This window comes from Ostrea edulis, chromosome 1 (assembly GCF_947568905.1).
Source record: "Ostrea edulis chromosome 1, xbOstEdul1.1, whole genome shotgun sequence".
Classification (NCBI taxonomy): domain Eukaryota; kingdom Metazoa; phylum Mollusca; class Bivalvia; order Ostreida; family Ostreidae; genus Ostrea; species Ostrea edulis.
The window spans coordinates 32,217,956-32,240,327 of NC_079164.1; the positions used below are offsets into that span (position 1 = coordinate 32,217,956).

At 35.5% G+C, this 22,372-nt stretch overlaps 1 protein-coding gene across 1 annotated transcript in view; it reads right to left on the minus strand.

Annotated features, from left to right (window-relative positions):
• The window catches only part of LOC125660149 (uncharacterized), a 26,507-nt gene extending 7,865 nt beyond the window's left edge, over positions 1–18,642 (minus strand). Inside the window, exons 1-8 of the mRNA XM_048891990.2 lie at positions 18,342–18,642; positions 6,856–7,027; positions 6,459–6,562; positions 6,003–6,131; positions 3,210–3,389; positions 2,094–2,203; positions 1,507–1,624; positions 1,383–1,391 (exon numbers count right to left, since the gene is read on the minus strand). Coding sequence (XP_048747947.2) covers positions 1,383–1,391; positions 1,507–1,624; positions 2,094–2,203; positions 3,210–3,389; positions 6,003–6,131; positions 6,459–6,562; positions 6,856–7,027; positions 18,342–18,414 — 895 coding nt within the window. The 5' untranslated portion in view covers positions 18,415–18,642. The remainder of the gene's footprint in view (positions 1–1,382; positions 1,392–1,506; positions 1,625–2,093; positions 2,204–3,209; positions 3,390–6,002; positions 6,132–6,458; positions 6,563–6,855; positions 7,028–18,341) is intronic.
• Positions 18,643–22,372: the final 3,730 nt, after the last annotated feature.

The following is a 22,372-nucleotide window of genomic DNA, read 5'->3' on the forward strand; positions in this document are numbered from 1 at the left end:
TAATAGGCATATTCCTTTCATTATGGCAATCAACTTGCAATATCTTGAAGCTTACGGTTCGGTTTGTATCCTGCCTACAAGGTTTTCCTACTAGTAATACTACGACGTTGGACTTTGTCTTCTGACCTTGAAAAACGATAGACATCTTTCTCTCATCATGGTGATCAAATATACTAAGTTATAATATCCTGAAGCTTACAGTTCGGTTTGTATCCTGCCCACAAGGGTTTCCTACTAGGTTTTCCTACTAAGTGATACTACAACCTTGACTTTTGATCTTTAAAAACAATAGGGATCTTTCTCTCATTATGGTGATCAAAGGTACCAATTCGTAAAATCATGGAGCTTACGGTTTGGTCTATATCCTGCTCACAAGGTCCTGGTAGACAGACGGACGACGCCATATCATGATACGCCCGTCTTTGACGGGTGTATAAAAATGGATATTGAAAAATGTGCTACGGAATATATTGACTTGCAAGAGTATTAAATTACGTGCAAGGGTAGTAAATGTGCATGGGTAAAATTTTGAACAATGTATGGCCAAGAAAGAGTTTATTAGGAATGCATTCTTTAGATATAAAGCAGAGAACAATATGTATATACTGTGTGACCGTAAGACCAAGTGAAGCATGAAATGGTCATTGGTGTGTCCCGAGTGATGATAAAAATATAGATTATGAAATTCCCCTCGCGCTTAACACCCAAATATTAAAGAGGAGATGTATGAGGATAACTACAGGATCCACCTATTCATTTAACGCGGGGAATATAGCGCTAGCCGACGTAAACCGTGCATTGTGACGTCACATTTAGCCTCGACCTTTTTTTTCTTTCAAATCAAACAATTATAAACAACATTACATCCCGTTTGCAATTTAAAAAAACAGTTAAATCTAAACAAAATTAACCAACACATTCAAAGTGGGAAAAAAGTAAGAGTAAATATATCGCAAATCTTTATTTAAAGAAATTCATGAACTCGTTCGTTTATTTGGTCGTATTACTGTTCCCTATTTGATGATTGGCTAAAAACTGTAACAATAATAATTATACCATTCATTTTTAACAAACTGAGTGTTTGAATTACAAATTGCACGTCAGTCTTGTAGTTTTGGCAATCAAAATTAAAACACGAATAACTGTAGAAGCAACTAATGAAGAAAACAAAATGGCGGCGTCCATATGGATTACAAAATTTTCAGAGAACGTATGTAGAAATTATCTCTATTCATTTGCTGATGTTCTCATTTTATTTCTTTTACGTACGTGTTACCTTTAGAGTCTTGCTTCGCTCGGTATGAATGTGAGATTGTGCAGTGATTTTGCATGTGTTCACGCAGATAATAAGCTGTGCTAATTTGCATGATTGTCATACTTACGACAGGTTACTACAACAAAACTAGAAGTACTGAGAAACAACGAAGACAAATAGTGTTATATTTGAAAAAAAACAACCTTTTATTTCACGTTTATGGTAGATATATATTATAAAAAACTTGTTACCATATGGGTTCATTGTGTATTTCGATCCACCAGTTCCAGCCAATGTCGTGTTCTGCCCCACACCGCAACTTCCGCTTTTTTCTACCACCGTTACAGTGCTTCCCGACTGAGTCACAGCCTAAGATAAATTGACAAATTAATTGATAGAATTCCACTTCTAATAAGTTCTTTAAAAAAGGATTCAAATGACAATTTTTAAATTGCATATTTTTATATGGAAAATACATGTAAAATCTGTTAAAAAGACAACACTGTAATTCTCCCAACGATGTGTGTAACTCCTTCCCCATTGTAGTCTACATAAACTCTATATCCTTACCTCTGTGATAAGAATAGTAACACAATTTGACGTATCCTACCCCTTTAGAACCCATGCAGTAAGGCAATCGGATCACACGCTCGTCCTTTTCCGTAACCGGTTACGGAAATAGCCGAGTAGTTACGATTGACAGTAAGGGTCAAAAGCTTTTAATGTTAACTCGTGATAGCGCATCGTTAACGCTATGTGACGTTCCTTCAGCAAGCAACCCCAAATATCGCTAAAATTGATCTACTTTAAGTATAACAAGTTGACAATACTTCCTTACCATACAAGTAAAGCGGTAATATGTCGAGTCATCAACAGTGTCCGGATTCACAACAACAACGTAGTATGTGGAATCTTTTGTGACAGAAGTGACGCCATAAACCTCTCCCTCTAAAAATATAAAATAATGTCCAGGAATCAAGACTTCTGCCAACCGGTAAGTTAGCTTTACGTTACACAGATTGTATTTAAATATATTCTAATGAGTAAGCTCAAGTAGGTTGAGCAACAGGCACTGTCCATGTATCTAACTTCTAAATAACATTACTTAGATTGTGAGGGTAAATTGTCTGATGCTAGATTAAATTACCCAACCATGACAGTTTCGATCACTATGTTCAGTCTCTGGTTCTTCATTGCTAGCTTACCTGAGCTACACACCGCACCTACATCGTCTACACATTTATCAGTGTATCAGATCCTTGGTAAGCTTTTGATCCTTGCTCCATAAAGCTGAGATAAGCTCAAACATCATATCACTCTTGACTTTTGTAGATTTCTCATAAGGAGAAATTCGAGACAAACCTGGAGCATATTTCCGTTTTGCAGCTCCGGGACCTTGTGTTAAGTTTAACATTTGATTTCCAATGTCAAATTTACACAAATATTTCAAAGGTGGTCCTAAACAACGAATTTTTTTTCGAACTGATCGGAAGTCCATGTTGGTAACACCATGGTCTCTGATTGGCTGAGACTAAACCTATTTGGTCTTCAGAACAATAGCATGTATTTACAGTCATCAATTAGACAAGATTAACAACATTACCGTTTTTCTTAGCGAAACACTTATTGTTGTCGATGACGTCATGGTGATTCTTAACGAACATAAATGAAAGGTGAAGATAACGAACAGTGATCAATCTCATAACTCCTACAAGCAATACAAAATAGATATTTGGGCAAACACGGACCCCTGGACACACCAGAGGTGGGATCAGGTGCCTAGGAGGAATAAACATCCCCTGTCGATGTGTTAATTCTGATTCTAGTAATGATTGTGGTTATAGAGAGTTTTACAGTCCCGATATATTCAAAGGAAATCTTTAATGCATTTCAACTGATTTGTTGGATGAAGTAAGATTCGACATTTTCTTAAAACAGACTTTCAAATACTTACGAGAGAAAGCAACCACTGAATTGCACTGCGTCATGTTGAAGGTCATGGTCGTTCTGTTAGCGCAGACGTCCCATACTGATCCAGTGCCACAGGAAGAGACCCCAGCAGCTGTCACCTTTGTGTACTCAAATGTCCCAAGTAAAGGTGTCGGGAAGTACTGCTTGACGTCTGCCATATTTGCTTTTAAAAATACCCAATGCTTATGTGAGGTCAACATTCAAGGTCGTCAATGGAGGAAGCATATGTAAAAGAGTTGATGTATGTTTTCCTATTTTCAAGAGGTTCAACAATATCGAAAGAGAATTTGGCTAAAGAATAAGTAGATAATTGGCTACAGAATTAATCTCGCCTCTGAGGGATGTTGACATGATATTTAACCATACTTAAACCTATAGCTACGTGTCTGTGAGCAGAGTATTGTATGCCTGCAAAACAAAGCGACATTTGGGAATTATTTTGTCCTTAGTCTGTTTGTCAAAAAAGATACGACATCGATGAAAGGTGAAGACAACGAACAGTGATCAATCTCATAACTCTTTTAAGGAATACGAGATAAAGAGTTGGGCAAACACGGACCCCTGGATATACTAGCGGTGGGATCAGGTGCCTAGGAGGAGTACACATCCCCTCTCGACCAGTAACACCCGCCGTGAGCTCTATGTCTTCCAGGTAAACGGAGTAAACCGTAGTCAAAATCATTGTGCCAGTGTTACAATATTGTAACATATGAGACCTCATGTGCTAATTTTCATGTTAAAGTACGTTCATTCTGGATAAAATTCATTATAATTATTGTACTTGATTCTAAATTATTTTATCAAGCTTAATCAGCATATATTATGTCTAAGTGTTTTAACTCAGATTTTGTTCACATAACTTATAGTCATACCGTTCGTGTTTTGACAATATCCCCCATTTTGGATCATTTATGTCCAAATTTTGTTCTCTAAATTCCTTCGTAAATACGGCAAAATAATGCTTTACCTTAAATTACAATTGTTGATAATTACCAGATATTCTACTGTGTGCAGTCTTCAGTTGTGTCATTACTTATTTCTAAGTAAAATTGTCATTTTACCGCTCGCGAACTTCTTGGATGTTAAACCATGCGTCCTCTCGTCTGAGTGATCGCTTCACTACTCATCATGTCATCTTGTGATTCTGTCGCCTGATTTTTCATTAATTGATTATGTAGTATATTAATTTTACCATGAATTATTGTAAAATGATGCTGACGACTATTTTTACCTTATGGTGGTGAGCTATTATCTTATGTGGTGAGCGGTATCTTATTTTATCGATCTCATGAACGCACTAAGTTGTGAAGTTACACTTCCGTATTTACATATATCCTTGCGCGCACTGCTTTAGAAGGCGCCCAGATTCAAATCTTGATTTTCATAACAAAACAACGTAATCTTAGATATTTTTATTCATTAAACTAATTATATAATTTAATGTCAATACTATATAGGCAATCCGAACAAGGCCTTGCAATGTTTCTTAAATGTTTATAGAGGGTTTTATTTCAGCTTGTCCGGAAATCGGGAACTGTTCGGAATTTCCATAGTTCCGTACAGCGTTTGGATTGGGTATAAATTATCCGGACAAAAAGGACAAACGCTGATTGTCGTAGAAGGTTATATTAGGAACCCAGCTTCAGCATCTCGTCACTCTTGAATCTTCATCACTAGGGTTGACACGTTCAGAACCAAACCTTCAGAGAAAGTCTAAGGTATTCAAGATGATAAATCTTGTAGTGGATGATGCTAATTTTTATAAGAACTTTGCGCGTCCTGACAGGACAGTTTTTGAGTACAGATGTTATTCCAGTCATGTAGTCTAGTGGTTTGTTTATTCATAGTTCGAGTTATTAATTAGGGCTAATGACCGGAACATTTCTAGGAGTTAATCGTTTCCAAGTTTCCGAGTCCAGAGGTTTATTTGTTAATTTAAGTAAAGTTTATGTCTTAATAGTTGTCCGGATAGTTTGTTCGGATTCCAGAGTAGTTTACAAAGTTAAGTTCACATAGGTTATTCTTGTCCAGAATGGGTTGTCCGGATTTTCGGCATTATTTGTTCGGATAAGCTTAAGCTAAAATAAAGTTATTTTAGGAATATACCTGTTAGGAATAATCGTATTTGAATATTAAGGATATCTAAGAAGTTTAGTATCAAATATACTTTATTTACAAGATTTAGATTTCCTTATAGTTAGGACTGGCCGGATTGACGCATGTTAAATTATTTTCGGCAAAACCTGAGTAATAGTTCAAGTAGCAATAATTTATGATCTTATATACGTAAAGTTGTTTTACTTTGAGTTCGAGAACGATGGTCGCTTGCAGATACTTGTTAAATGTATTAACTGTAGAATGAAATCCAAGTCCCCCCTTTTTTTAACTGTCTGAATGGTCAGTATCTCATTCGTTGTTATTTTTCTTGATTGTTGCCATCCTCAATAAAAACTTGCCATGCCTGATAAAGGAGCTTTTATTTTGTGACAAGGGTCCGCTCGACTTGTTACAATATGAAGACCACTTGTCGTACGTATACGTTTCCACAAAATAAAGTCAACAAAATTAATTCAAGAGTATACCAAAACTATACAAAAACAAAATATAAAAAAAGATAAACTTTTAATACTTTTTAGACCGGGTTACTATACAAAAACAAAATATAAAAAAAGATAAACTTTTAATACTTTTTAGATCACCAAAGAAAAACGAGTTCGGAATAACACAAAATTGTTAGATACATGTAGCTGCGTCTCCGTGTGGACGGAATACTTACTTGACTTTACGAGAACATGGAATTCCTCCGTTGGTATTGCACTTGTCTTAGTACAAGCTTCACTTAGTATGACGCTTGTTCCGGTGATAAAAATGTTCATCCTTTCGTTATTTGCATTCGCTTGATAATCTGGAAATAAGCTCAGGCAATAATGATAATAATTACACACATAAATATATATATTGATTGATTTTATATTGTTTAACGTCCCTCTCGAGAATCTTTCACTCATATGGAGACGTCACTATTGCCGGCGAAGGGCTGCAAAATAGGGAGGGGTCTTTATCGTGCAACACCTGCTGTGATTTTTAACGGTCTCATCCGTAGGACGGCCCCATTTAGTCGCCTCTTACGACAAGCAAAGGGTACTGAGGACCTATTCTAACCCGGATCCACATTAATTTTCTTACTGATGATGATAAGTAGGGTCGGTAATGAAATAAGGAATGTGATTACCTCCTTCAATATAATAGGAGTATGAATTGGTTGTGATTTGGGTCATCAGCTGACAAAGGTAAGCATCGAAGTTGCTGCCAAATACATCTATAGGAGTGTTGGCCCTGAAATCAGATTCATTAAAAAACTGATTATCAAAAAGGAAGTATTGCAGTGTATGTATGGTCAGTATTGCTTTGCTTTACCACACTACAGTTAGAACTGGTTGAACAGAAATTCTGAGTGAGCCAAACTATGTAACATTGAATTAGATACATGTATTACGTCATCGGTAGCGTTTGCAAAAGATCAGAAAATGGACTTTAGTAGTGCGAAGGAATCTTCACTTAAAAACTGAGAAGGGGTCAACTGAACTGTGTAAAGCATATTAGAATTCATTTAACAAATATCTTCACACTTTGACACAATGTAGTTGCCGTCTATCAGGAAACAAGTCCATATTGAGCTTCCGGAGTTGTAGGACGAGTAGGTGTACCCCGTCATCGTGTTGGTGGAGTACGTCAGCTGACCTTTATTACTGTCATACCATGTTGAGCTCTGAAGGTCAGACGGGTAGGTACAAGAGCCGTCTGAAATAGCAAGGAACCAGATCAGTTTTCAAGGCAAATATGTATGGATAAATCGCAATTCCAGCCCTGGGAACTGGGTTTCTCGCCTACCCAGTGGACACTGTGGCCAGTATCATGTTTGACTCTATACATAAATGTGCACACCAATCTCTAAAAGAGGTGAACTATTGTTGGACAGTAACGTAGATGATAAGACAACAGAACAAAATACACCTGTCACCAACCTTTTGCTAACGGTAATTTTTTTTCACACACAAATAAAAATTATCTAGCTATTGTTTTCATTCACGGTGGAATAAATTGGGGATGGGGGTGTCTCAGTGGTCTCTGTGGAGTGTTCCATTCTCACTGAGGAGAATAATATGATAGCACACGGCCGTTTGTAAAGAATATATATAGTGCATAAAGAGTATATGAGTATATTTCGCAATAGTGTGATTTCCTCAACAATGTTGCATATCAGAGATAGTTACCAAGGTTACACAGGTCGTTGGTGTTACTTGAATGAAATACTCAAATAGTGAACAAGTTTAACACAGATGGTTTTCTTACATTGCAATTCTCGGTAAACAATGTATTATGATGTATAGATTAATTTTAGACTGGACATTTCAAGTTTTCAACAAGTTTGAAAAGCACCTTCAACATCGTTGAGATTAAATATGGTACATCCTCTTTCATTTCTTGCAATATATCTTTATCTTCCAGATTTAACTGCCTATCAATATGCCTCTAATCTATCTTTTGAAATATATTTTCTGTATTTTAGATTTATAAATTTCATTAAATTAGGTACGTGCAGAATTTTTGAATCAATGTTAAATACGTAACATTTTCGAGCCTTGTAGACAATAGCAACATGACACCGAGCTGTGAAGACGAGTTTGGTCTTGTTTTAGGGTTTTTTGGCTTTTGAAGGTTTAAAAGCTTTTTTCGTTCCTTCTTTCATATAATTTTATACATGTAATACATATATGTGGGCATACATATTTTTGGGCTTTTTTTTTAAATTTTGGAATTTTTCATGAAACATTTTGGATCATTTATTCTATATAATATTTAAAACTTACACCCATTAGCGAGTAGTGTTCAGTGCTCAACGAAAGTTATTCCGGCTAGCTTGGCATGGAAGAGAACTGTTTCACGTTGCGTGTTTAATGGTCCGCCTTTTTAACGGTCCAATCACTACTTGGATGAAAGGTATAGTGATCAATCTTATAACTGCAATACAAAATAGAGAGTTGGCCAAATACGGACCCCTGGACACACCAGAGGTGGGATCAGGTGCCTAGGAGGAGTAAGCATCCCCTCTCGACCGTTTATCGTTAACATCTATGTTCATTAAAATATAAACTTTTATGATCCTTAGCTCAAAAGCACTAGCCAAGTGGAATGCACTCGTTTTTTGCTCAAAGCAGGCAAATCAGAATAAGTTTGAGAATAGAAAATGTCATTTATATAGTAAATGACGAAAAGTATGTACAGTACAGGGGGTCTTTAAAACCAAATAAAAATTAAAATCATATGCTGCAAATGATCCAATAAACACATTATGTTGAAAAAAAGTTGTTGTTTTTCAATACGACTGTGCTTGGAGTGGATAATATATGCATTGCTTCTCTGGCTCTAAATTTAGCAGGGAGTGTCCATTATATTCAGAAAGGAACTGCACATAGATGTAATTAATATATATATATAACAAAACAATTAGTCATTTCTAATATTTGTGATATTCTTTGTAGATAACTAATTATTAATCGCCTAACAAAGAACGTTCAAGGATAATTTTTATAGGTATTTATTATGAATAACTCAGTTAATACAGGTACTATCATATCAGGCGGAGACTTCAACTGCCATATGGAAGGAGTCGACGTATTTGATAAAAGATTGAATCTTCTAAATGAAATTCTTACACAAATGAAATTGACAGCGTTATGGAGAAAGAAATATAGTAATATCAATAGATAAAATATATGGTGTGACGTAAACAATGTCCTTAAGCGTCGCATATACCAATTGTTTTATTTGTTAGCACATCGATTAAACTATTTAGCCTACGTCGAATCCCTGGTACCTACACTTAATAATGGGACCAGAATGTCGGACCATTGAGTACTAAAATTTGATTTCTTTACTCGTTATAATGGGCGCGGGAATGGATATTGGAAACTCAATACCTCTCTTTTAGAATACAACGACAAATTAACATATTAATCAAAGGTATAGCTATAGAAAAGATTGATTAAGGATTTTTCGATGGTCTTTTCTATTAAACGGCTAAAAACTTATTAGCAATTGATATATCAAACTGAAAAAGAAATAACCGAAATTGAATGTTTACCCGTATTTTAATAGATATGGATAAAAAATTCAGTTAACCAATTTATGATACGATGGAAAGGCTTGAGGGGAACAAATTCGTTCATATGAAAATTTGGTAAGTGGTGGTGAAAAAAGCACTAAATATTTTCTCAGATTAGAAAAGGAACAACAAACACAAGATGTTATCTTTGATGCAATGAACTTACTGAGGATGACCAATTAATCATAGCTCTTTAGAGTTACAGTCTACAGTGAGACTTATCTGACAAACTTTTGAAATACAGTTCGTAGTTTAAAGTTATTTAAACCAGTACTGGTCTTAGAGATTTTAAGCGGAGGCAACCTTGTTTTTGTCAATCATAGCAACAGTCGCTTACAGAATTTCATGAGGATTTTGTTAATATTCGTAACATTGTGTGAACCCCACAATTCACAACCAAAATATAGGACATACTTTGAGTTGTATTCTAGGCATTCAATGCAAGAAACACAGCCCTGGAGACAAAACCATGATCTAGTCAAGTACAAAACAAAAGATTAGCCACTTAAGAATCTGTATGAAATCGACAGACCAAAAAATTTATATCTGTCAGAAAAATTACCCTAGATGTTTTTCGTCATTAACATTGAAATACTGTACATATTTCAAAATCGTTTTACAAATAGCATGCTGTTTGTGATTTTGCAATGCACCTTAGCTATTTAAAAACTGCATTACTTGCAGAACTGTAGACAAAATGTAAACCCTACACACAAAACCTTGATAGGCAGCAGCTCAAAAATTGCGACATGATATTTTGTCTCAAAAATCGGATCGACGACGGGTTCGTTTTGAGTTTTATGAACAGATACCTACAGTTCTGCAGCAACACAGGCATGCATAGAGTTTCTTTACTAATATTATTGTTCTAGCTTAGAATATTGTAGCTATCGTGAACACATTTTCAATGTATTTCAAAGACAGGTTCAAGCAATCAATACGATTCATAGGGATAATGGTATAATCCGACTTACAAACACCATTCATTAAAAAACAAAACAAATATCTCGACAGAAATGAAAGTGTAATGTAATCGTAAGAGATGATCTAACTTCGTTTTTCTATTTTCCTTATCAAAATTATGAATTTCATACACGTTATTCACTTTTCGCGCAAAATAAAGTAAAGGGAAATCAAGATGATAAAAGATTCTGATTTATTTGGTTGAATTCTGATGCAATATTTGTCGAAATACAATAGTCTGAGTTTTACAATCCTACGTGAAAAGTTTCCGTAAAAGTTACGCAATGTCATGTCAAATGCGATTGACTAAAATATAAGTATGTATACATGATAATTAAACTATGAGTAATGATAATTAATGAACAGCAAATGTTTGAGGATATTTGAAAAGATCATCCTGTACTCATTTCTATCAATTTGAATGTGGCTATTTGGTTATTATATTGCAATATCCCATTTCCCATAACTCTGCTGTCCAACAATTGGACCCATAGATGCTTTTATCAACGTAACTGGTCGGATTTGTTATTGCGACGTCAACTCTACTGTTATAGTGTAGCATTGTGACGTCATTGCGGTTTAAAACTACAAAGTATCCTATGAAAAGATGAAGATAACGAACAGTGATCAATCTCATAAGTCCTGAAACGAGTACAAAATTAAGAATAGAGAAAACACGGACCCCTGGCCACGCCAGGGGGGGGGGGAGCAAGTGCTGAGGATGAAGAAGTACCCCCTGTCGACCTGTCACATCCACCATGAGCCCAATATCTTGATCGGGTAAAGGGGGTAATCCGTAGTCCAACTCAGTGTGCAAAGAACATGCACAATTGGTATGAAACATGTCGGACAGCATTTTACCGAATGACATGTTGTATTTGTAAATGAGATCGTTATAGCGACTATAAAATGAGCGAAATGTTGACTTAAAAAAAGACTGCTGAAATCCATATCTGCAGAAAATGCTCTCGCGTTTCAAATCAGACATAAACACCATACGTAGTTGACAATGGAGAAACTGATATCATCCCGTTTTCATAGAGTTTGCCGTTAATATCCATGTTCAATAAATATCTAAGAATGAAGCAGATATGGGAGACTCTGTGATGTCTTTTATTTCGATTTCACTGGGATATATCGAGTCGACATATGAATGAATAACAGAGAAAACGTTGTCGATATATCTAAATGTCGAGTTGTTGGCCAAGGGATTTTTTTTTCTTGTGAAGAAGGATTTGTGGAAGCTTTCGAATAAATTCTTATGTTATGCCAAAGCAACATTATATTGGAATGTAACTAACTGTAAAATTGTATCCATGCTATATTTTGCTAATATGTTCTAATTAACCCATTATGTTTGCACTAAGCAATCAAGGTCCAAGCCCCGGCATCATGAAACAACTTTTCTATATTTAGACTTATAAGTAAAACAATGCAATCATGCATTTCTAATGATAAGCTGAAAGTCAAAATTTGAAAACTAACAGCAAGTTGCTGATATATTTTCGTAAACAATATGATAACTAGATAATCCTAGTACAGTACACATCTTCTGATTTCATGATCCTGGGGCCACGACAACACCAGCAACTTTAAAATAGATATCAATTATTCCTTCGCTAAGTATTTAAAAGGACACATGATAAGGGAAAAATGGATGCATGACAATTGCTGCTGTAAAGCAGCGACATTCAGATATGGTCGTCTAATGTAAATGACTCTTCGAATAGTCAACTTTACAACAACAACAAAATTAAACACAGTTTCGGATTACAAAAACACTCATAATAACAAATAATATTATTAAAACATGTGGTATCCGGAGCGTCATGAAATGATTTCAAAGGCACAAATTAAAGATTTTGAAATATCACCTGGAATTGAAGTCCTTGGGGAGGAAAAATACCAAATATGCAGCTCATTAAATCAGACACGGGTTAATTATATCATTATCATCTAAACTTTATCTAAAAAATAATTGTAGTCCAAAGACAGTAATTATAATTATTAACTTCACACGGCAGAAAAAAGGAGGAATTCGAAATTGACCACATGTCTTTAGTGGTATATAGGATCTGGAACTTTGGCTTATGTAATCCGCGTGTGAAAATTAAGATAAGAATACTAATCATATGCAGGGGAATAGGTACCGTAGTTCAAGGTGCTTGTGTGAAACACAAGACAGAATACCCGCACGCAAATGTTTACCCCCGTTATTGTACATTTTACCTGTTAATTATCCTTTTGCACGACATATTGCAATATTTTAGGAGAGGGACTTATAAGTTGATAGAAGCTGTTCCCAATCCTTTTGATTTGATCAATAAAATATGTTCGAAACAATACTCTCTGTCGTACTTGTGTAACTAGCAAAGAAGCCACAATAGTTACCATAGTTACCACATAACTTACCCTATAGCATACCCTATAACAAATGACGGTAAAAAAAAAAAAAAAAACACGGCATTTTTTCCCGACAAAAAAAAACCAACACTTTATTCCGACAAAAATCCACTGGTTCTCAGAACTCCTCTTACATTTTATGCAGTAGCCAAATCATCTTTTGGAAGGTAATTGGTGGTATCCTATAAATGTGAGGTGTGGTATTGGGATTTTCATTTTTACTCTGGGGGCCTGAAAAACATTTTTTCTATAGAAAAACAGGTTCCCAAAAACACTTTTTACATTTTATACTGTCGCCAAATCATCGATTGGTGGTGTCCTTTAGATGTGCAATAAGTTAACGATTTTTTTTTTTTCACCTTGAGGGCCAAATAGGGTGGACAACGACGAACAAAAACCTGGTGCTTGGTGCATCTTGTCATGTGTAACAAGAATATGTTTGCTTTAAGGCGTGGAATCTGAACCATTTTAAAGATATTGGAACAATTAAAAAATAATGGGGGTTGGGATGACCCGGGACGCTTGCCTATCAGTATACATTTTGATATGTGCACCAGGAATATATATGGCTTAGAGGTCAAGACCTTAGTAGTTTTATGAACCCGTGTATGCACGAATGGGTATAAGATAATCATTTGGAAGTAACTAATCGGACATTGTGGTTTTGAAGCCTAAATTGAATAAAAGTAGAAAGTACATGCATTATTATTAATTTCATGGGGGGTTGTTGTGATTGTTTTTTGTTTGAGAGTGGAAGTTGCATAAATGTCATGTCTTCATCATACATGTAAGTGAAACAGTTTTGAAATTTTATCAAGCTATCCTTTCAAATCAAGACCTCTCTTCAAATTATTGAACATATCCCTAAACGAATCAAAGATAGGTTAAATTCAATAGATGAATATAAGTTAATTCAATTTCATTAGAAATATGTCAATTTGTTCTTATTTTGCGCATATATAAATCTTATGTCCCTCCCCCATGTGAATTAAAATTAGACCTACCCCCGCCCATGTGAAATCGCCATGATAATTAAGAATAGACCTACCCACCCATGCGAAATGAAAATAGCCCTGATAATTACTCCAAATACCATCATTACTTATAAATGTGCACGTCACAGGCGATTGTTACGTAGACTCCGTAACCTTGATATTTGATAGTAATAAATGTGTAGCATAGGAAATATCGTGTAATTTTATCTTCAGAAGTGTCTGACATTAAAAATACACCACTCGACGGTCAGTTTGCAAGATGTCTCAAATTTTATTTCTTACTCTGAACACATCATAATGTGAACATACTTCCGTTCGAGATCCGCTCCTCTCTCTCTCTCTCGTTCGCTCTCTCTCTCTCTCTCTCTCTCTCTCTCTCTCTCTCTCTCTCTCTCTCTCTAAAATACGCATCGCGCTGATAATAAAATTCAAGTTATCTCGGTTTAAAACTGAATTGTTTTGTCATTTTCGCTGATATATTGATTAATTATCCTTACTAGATAATAAATAGGTTCAAACTTGAGAAGTACAATAAGATACAATATTTATTATATCAAACGCAAATGACAGTTCTCTCCCGATTAGCCGGCATTGAAGATTTAAAAAAAATTGAGCCCATCATTATTACATGCACATGGTAGTATAGATGAAATAGGGTTTGGGATGACCCCATCAGAGCACTTGCCCAACAGAATACGCAATGCAATTGACATATGCAGCAAGAACATACATGTAATTTTAAAAGTTACGCGTTAATTCGCGAAAGTTACGCGTTAATTCATAACGCGAAAAAAAATTCAGCTACGAAATTGAGCTCAATGGGCTTTCGTACAATTGAATGTTCCAGTCTCGTTTAATTTACTTTTATATGGCACCATTTCAAAAAAACGTTATACGTGATACGTTTTGATTACGTGCATACTTACAAAAAAGATCAAAAGGAGTTAATTGTACAGTATATATGAAGCGTCTGCTAACTAGTACCACCTTTTTTTCTTTTTATCTATTTTTCATTATGTTTTTTTCGTTTTGCATAGATGCCCGTTTGGTTGCATGGCTAACTGTTTGTTTTGAATTGGTGACTGTGAGTCTGTTGTTTTTAATAACCTGTATATTTTGTTATTTTATTTAATGTTCATTTAGCATGGACGTATTTATTTTTCACCCTTCTCGTCGCCCATTGACCTCAGCAAGAGAAAAAAATCTGCACTTATCTGACCTTTTACCGCAAATTCCTGACTACGGTTATGGTAAATAATGATGTAATCTTCAGAAAACTGGATCTCGCACGACTCAAAATGGTGTGCCCACTATTGATTCTTAATCAAAGTATATTTACTTGAAATCCCTGCAAAAAAATGTCAAGTCTTGCAAAAGTTTTGAATAGTGTCGGTAGAGAAAGATTTAACGTATCAAATTAAAGGAACCATTCATATAGAAAATACGTTACATAACATTATCCAAGGGCATATCACTCAAAGCACAAAAAAGGTACATGAATCATGCAACATCTGCCCCCCCCCCCCCTTCCCCCCGTTTTTATTTATTTGTGCTATTACATCACGTCAAGGTATCCCAAGTACCTTTAAATTCTATAAGAATAAACATTCAACTTTTAATATCTTAACAGATCATTCCGTGAAGCAAAAGTACACGTATTATTCGATTGGATTATCAAAAAGAACAACAATATACTTATTGGTATTGTACAAAATTCTTTAAGATACACAATGTTGACACAAGCTTTCAGTTGAATAATTGCTTCCACAGGAAACAGACGCTGATATAACGCTGAATGGAAATTGTAAACAATGCATTACCGAATTATTCCACAGGTGCTTGTGTTCAGGACCCTCCCTCCCCCTCTATGGCACGCCAAATTCCCTCCGAATATAAGCTACATGAGTTGGTTTAATTATTTGTTTGTTGAAAATATTTCTAATACCTGTCAACAACGTCTTGCATACACTTAAAGTCCAAAATAATTCAAAATATAATAACCAGTGAGGGTATTTTTTTTTTTTTAAAAAGGGCTTATTTTGAATGTATGTTGCTTATTCGGAGGGGGGGGGGGGGGTCCTGAACCCAAGCACCTGTGAATTATTCAATATCAAAGCAACTAGTTTCAATTTCAAATGAAGTTTATGAGGGGTTAAAGGTCAAAGATACTGGTTTCAAGCAAGCACATCGATCATGCTAAACATATGGAAAGGCAATCGTAATTCCTCGGTTCTTTCCGATAAGCTCGGGAAAAACGCCTCTAGACAATGTATTACGTTCACCGAAAGTACAAAATTTGTACAGAATCGATGCTTCCAAGCGCTGTGTAAGTCTTTAATTAGTAATTAATTAACATGGTTTAAAAACTTACTAAGGGGAGGTCTCATCGTTTCTAGCAAATATTTAAAAAATATCCTATTTTATAGTCGTATTTTGATAAATAATATAAAAATGGAGGCTACCGTAATTATTTTAAAAATAACCATTTCAAAAACTTCACCTGGGCTATAAAGTGGGGCAGTATGGTGATCAAATCTTTTGAGTCCAAGTGACAGCCCCACTCGATATCCGATAATGGTGATAGGCATCGGCAGAGGAATCGATGATCAACAAGACAATAGCTGTATATGAAGAAACAAATCTGGGTTGTTTTTTTTTACTTATCTAGTGAAAGTTGTTCGCGTTTTGAGGGACCGTCACCATAGGCGGATCCAGGAATTAGTGAAAGGGGGGGGGGTCTAGTAATTGACCTTTTATGTGCTTTTCACAATACCCACCCCCACCCCATTCACACCTTTTTGTTTGTGTACATAACATTTTAAGAGACAGTTTATGCATGAAAATACTTGCGTTATTTACTACTTGTTTCCCAAGTTCCAGTCATTGTTATCGCCATACTTAAATCTGATTTTAAATAATAATAGAGAAAACTGATTTCAAGGTTACTTCAATAGGCTGGGGGTCTAGGCGGTCCCCAAAAACTCTGCGGTAAATGGCGCGAAATCCTGCATTTTAAGCATTCCCTGGCACCTCCTTTTCACTTTTAAATTGTTTGCTTCTTAAACAAAATTTTTATGTTACATATACTTTTTAAGAATTCTTAAGTGATTCTTGTATCTAACGAAAATATCGTAAATATATATCAGTGTTTCGTCTTTTTCATCCTAGAATCAAATTATATCCTGGTGTTGATAATTCACCTTTCATATCTTTTTGATTCAAAGTCTCGTTAAAACTGGATAACTTAAATTTTTTGGTCCGCAAAAAAAAGGGGGGTGGGGGTCCGGACAGACCCCCCCCCCCCCCCCCCCCCCCCATACTCTGGATCCTTGCATCACGCTCGGGAGACACATTTACGGAGGAGATCCTTTGTCTTCACGTCGGTTAATATATTGAATTGTGTCTGTCTCAGAAATCTAGAATGCTATTGATTTTCAAGGTTATATCGAAGAGTAAAAGTGAAGGTCACTGGAATATAAATGTCAGTACAAGACATCGAAATTCAAAGTATCTTTATCAAACTATCATAGTCAAGCTTAAATATTTGGTCAAGGACATTGAAGTGAACCATTCCATGACCTTCGCTTTGATGGGATGGATGCCTCGCTTTGCGGAGACCTTCACTTAATTTGATTATAAATTCTCGAAAGAGAACATTCACTGTATGACTTGTCTACATTTTGCGGCTGTAATGTTGAAGTTATTTTCTTGGCGTTGGTACCTATATCTTAATTGATTTCTTTTCCGTCTGCTTCTTTACAGATTGCATCATTCCGAGAGGAGACCTCCGAACGCTATTCCCCCTTTCAAAAACAAGTTAAAATAGAAACAATCGCGATATTGTGCAATTTAAAAGGTCGATGTTTTACATAACGCACGTTTTGGAGTCATTATCGACTCTTGAGACATTTTTTTTAAAAAATAATTTGTGAAGCATATCCAATTCCATTTAAAACACTATAGACATTATCACGTACTCGCTTACACTTTTGTGTATAGTAAAAAAAAAATTTCATTATTTTAAACAAATCAAAATGAGGTGTTGTCCATATGATCAATCAATTAAAAGACAAAGTTCGTTTTATTGATATAGTCTGTACAGGAAAATTTGATACAAGAATGAACACTTTCTGTTTCCCTGTCTGTCAATCAATCGTTGAAATGATTAATCATTGATATCATATTACACTGATAGTGTGCTTGGAATCATATTACTAGTAGCAAATATTCATTATCATTACACTTACGTAGAGCAATTGCTTTATTCATTAATGATCTCATTAATCATCCAAATTTTTCCACTGTCTCCCAAGATTTCACAATATGGAACGCACGTGCAATCTAGATCGGCACGTCTTATCACGCTTAATATTTCCTACTTTTTATATCAACAATTTCCTTTACAAAGCTTCTATTTCTACGTGGTTTGACTAGATGTTTTTGTTTCTTTAGCAACAAAATGTTTTAGCCTTCAACATCTTATCTTTAAAAATACACACTTATAGCTAAAAAATATGATTGGAATGTTTTATATACCGTAACACTATTTTTTAAATTATTATATTAATATGAATATAATTTCACTCACCTGACAGCAAAATGAAATTTCCGAGATATATGAAACATAATTCCCAGTTAAAGAGTCTCAGATTCATTCTCATCAACGTTTTCCAGATTGATTAAATCGATGTTTCATCTGATACAAACTGAGTGAAAGGTGATTACATAGACCTTTTTTCTCTTTCTATTTTTTCTATTTAACTAAAGAAAACGTGACAGAGCACGGCGGTAAAAAAAAAGTGTAAATCTCTTAGCAGCGTATAGCAAACTGAATGACGGAACACCAACCGGCATTGTCACATTCTCATTAATAGAATTTCAATAGAGTCCATGATCCATGTTTTTATACCGTCCACTTGCACATTGGTCTATAGAAAGAAATTTAACTATATATGCGACTGGTTTTTAAACATGAGTTTTATATAATGCATGGTCAATCATAGACCTGTATCGTTCCTGATTTCAATTTCTTTCACAGATATTGAAACATGCTTTAAAGAACTATTTACTCTATTGATATAGAATTTTTATGATAATAAGATGGCATTCAATAGATTTATTCTCATGTGTATTGGAGTCAGTTCAATTGATTGTATATAAGTGTATATACACCGTCCGAATACCAATCCACGATTCCAATAGGAAAATCGGGTGCGATTTGCCTTCGATTTGCCATCCTTGTGAAAACTTAATTGAAATCTTTTGAATTTCCTTTTAGCATGAATAGTCACTAACACGTTTGAACATTGAATGAAATGCTTTAGTGGTTTAAAATCAATACACGTTCATTAACGCATTTTAACAGAGAGAAAAGAGCCATCAGAGGAAATGCTTATGAAAATAGCCCCACAAAAAACTTGATGTGCTTTGTTTATTACACATCATTGTATGTGACGTAGAGAACAGTTGTAATAACTATACTAGTTAAACACGATAGAAACTTTGTCAATGGAACACAATGAATATAACGATCACAAAATAATCTCTCCTTCTTTTTGGACGTCACCTCACAAAACAATCTAATTAAAATCAGATCCTAGGATACGCTCACAACCGCTTCCTAAGCAAAGTATACGGCGCGGATCTAAGAAGTCTGATTTTAATTAGATTGCTCAGAAAAGAATTTTCTTTCGCTGGGGCTCATTTACGTGATATTGGAACGAATATATGCATGAATACAAATGATAAGATATCGAATTATGCTAATATAGAAGATGAAAAATAATCACGACAATTAAAAGCTACGATCTGAAAGCTAGATGATTTATTTTTGTGACCCCCACCCCGAAACCAATCGTGATAATAGCTATCGTATCGAAAGATGTGATCACGTTTTTCCCGAGAACTGAAATGAAACATTCTTGTAATATCACGAAGTGTTTGGAATTGCAATCTGTCTTGACGCGAGATCTGTGGCCGTGGAATGTGGTCCGCTTCATCAGTTGTCACCGATATGTCAGCAGCGGAAACCGATGACAATGAGCTACAATTTCGTTCAAAGATTCGCTATATGTATATCCAGTGCGTGATGCTCGAATAGTTGCACATCCATTGCAAAAACTTGGCATATCTTTCCTCAGAATTGTGGGGGGAAACCTTCGCCCGTGTTGTCCTCAACAGGCTGTAGATGATCGCAGAATACAAGTGTCTCATCAATTGATATGGTGTTTTCCAATAGGCAACTACAAGAGAACGTGAGTAAAGACGCCCTTATCTTCTTCATCAACTTGACCATGACGTTTGACTCTTCACTCTTTTGCACAGGACTAGATATATCCCCATGCTCCTCTATGACAATATGAAGGGTACCGACTTGTATGACGGATCATCTTCAGACTAGTTCCCAAGAGTGGCTTCCTGTCATCAACAGAATCTAGAACAACACCATATTGACGATCAACACTAAGATGAAGATACTCTCCTCTATAGAAATGTGGGCATCGTACTCTTGCCAAAAAAACCGCAGATTGAAATTCTTCCCCTGCGCTGCCTCAAGGTAGCCCCATGTTAGACATACTAAAACAGAAGTGTAGGTCAACATAAGAAAATCACAAATTTTCCTAAATCAGAATCATAAAAATAGATAAAAACTTGTTCAAATGACAAATTTTTATTGTCAACAGTGTAGAAAAGCTGCTAATTTATAAATATATATAGATTTATTGTGGATATTGGGGAAATCATTGTATAATAGACATGCAGTACTTAGAGGGAATACCAGCATAGAAGATATTGCCCTTGACAACATTTATTTCATTAGAAATAATTGATTATCTATGAAAAATATAAACTTTTTCACTTTCAATAGTTTACCAAATGTTTTGTTTTATCCCGTGAATAAAATTCATCAAAAAAGATATCTTTCTATCATGCACAAATTTTATTTAATAAAGATTTTTGCACAAGCCTATGACATCACATGAGGATTGATCTACCTTAAAATACTTCAGAGCATCACCTGGCAGAACAGCATCGCTAACAAGGATGTCTTAAACCAGACAGGTTTGTTTAGTATATTTACTATGCTCCGCCAGAGACGCCTACACTGGCTCAGACATGTGTGTCACATGGATAACGTCAACCTGTTGTACTACAAACTGACTGTGTGATCCACAAATACTGGACGCTGTACGTTGTGCTGTTTATGTCTCTCAGCTGGTTCGATACGCGAGAGCATGCTCTGCGTATGATTATTTCTGGATCGGGGCAAGATACTAACAAATAAGCTGATGTTCCAGGGGTTTCAATAGTCTCGTTTACAATCAGCATTTCGCAAATCGTTATAATTATCTTATTCGTAATACAACCTGTCCTTAATATGGATGTTGTCTGACATTTTTCATGTCAATTGTTAGGCCGTTCTCCTGGGCGTCTGATCCCACCTCTAGTGTGTCCAAGTGCCTATTTTTGCCCTACTCTTAATTTTGTATTCTGCGTGGGATTTATGAGACTGATCCCTGTTTGTTATCTTCACTTTTTTAAAATACAAGCGTGAACTGATGGCAGGTACATCGGTCCAGCAAACCTGGAAGCGACTGTTTCTGACCGTAACAGCTGGCGACAAACGGTGAAGATCTTCATAAATGAAGAGAGATGAAGAGAAACACGGGATAGGAAGAACAACGGCTGATGAAACAGCAAAGTATATGACAAGGAAGAATTATTTTATCACACTAAAACGGATTCCTCCCCTTCCATTTTCCATAGTTTTTAAAATCATTTTAGGGATCATCAAAATTGGCACGCGATACGCTGTCTTATCATGGTATACCCACACACCAAACACCAAAGGCCTATATCAAAAGACAAAAACGTTATGGTTCGGACAAAAATAATGTCCAAAAAATTCTACCATCTGACCTTTACATAAAAGAACAAGGTCAAAGGTCATTGAAATTGGCACGCGACACACTGTCTTATAATGGTATACAGTGAAACTTCTCCAAACCGGCCCCTCAGAATGTACTCACACACCAAATACCAAAGGCCTATATAAAAAGACAAAAAAGTTAGCATCTGGACAAAAACTTCCCCCCAAAATTTATCCTTTGACCTTTACATAAAAGGTCAAGGGTCAACAAAAACGGTACGCGATACACTATCATGGTATACCCACATACCAAATATCAAAAGCCTATAACCAAAAAGAATGCAAGATCGATTTGAACTTTACATAAAAGGTCAAGGTCAAAAGTCATCAAAAATGGCACATTACACTGTCTTATCATGGTGTACCCCATCGTCTCGAGTTATGGTCCGGAGTCCGCATATAGCTCTCTCCTAGTTCATCAAAGGTCAATATCCGACTATGTTTTACTTGCATTGGTCAATACTCTAATGAGCTACGAGAAATTACCACTAAAACAGTATGTCCCCCATCTGGGAACGGGAGACATAATCATGTTTTCATCAGTGAATAAACAAATGAAATATTTAAAATAAATATTAAATATTTAATTCACCTCTATTCTTCTCTGCAATTTTATGTGGCTTTTGGGCAAAGGGAAATTACTGCAAGTATGTAAATTCAAAATCGACTCAAAATGCTGTTAACAGTAA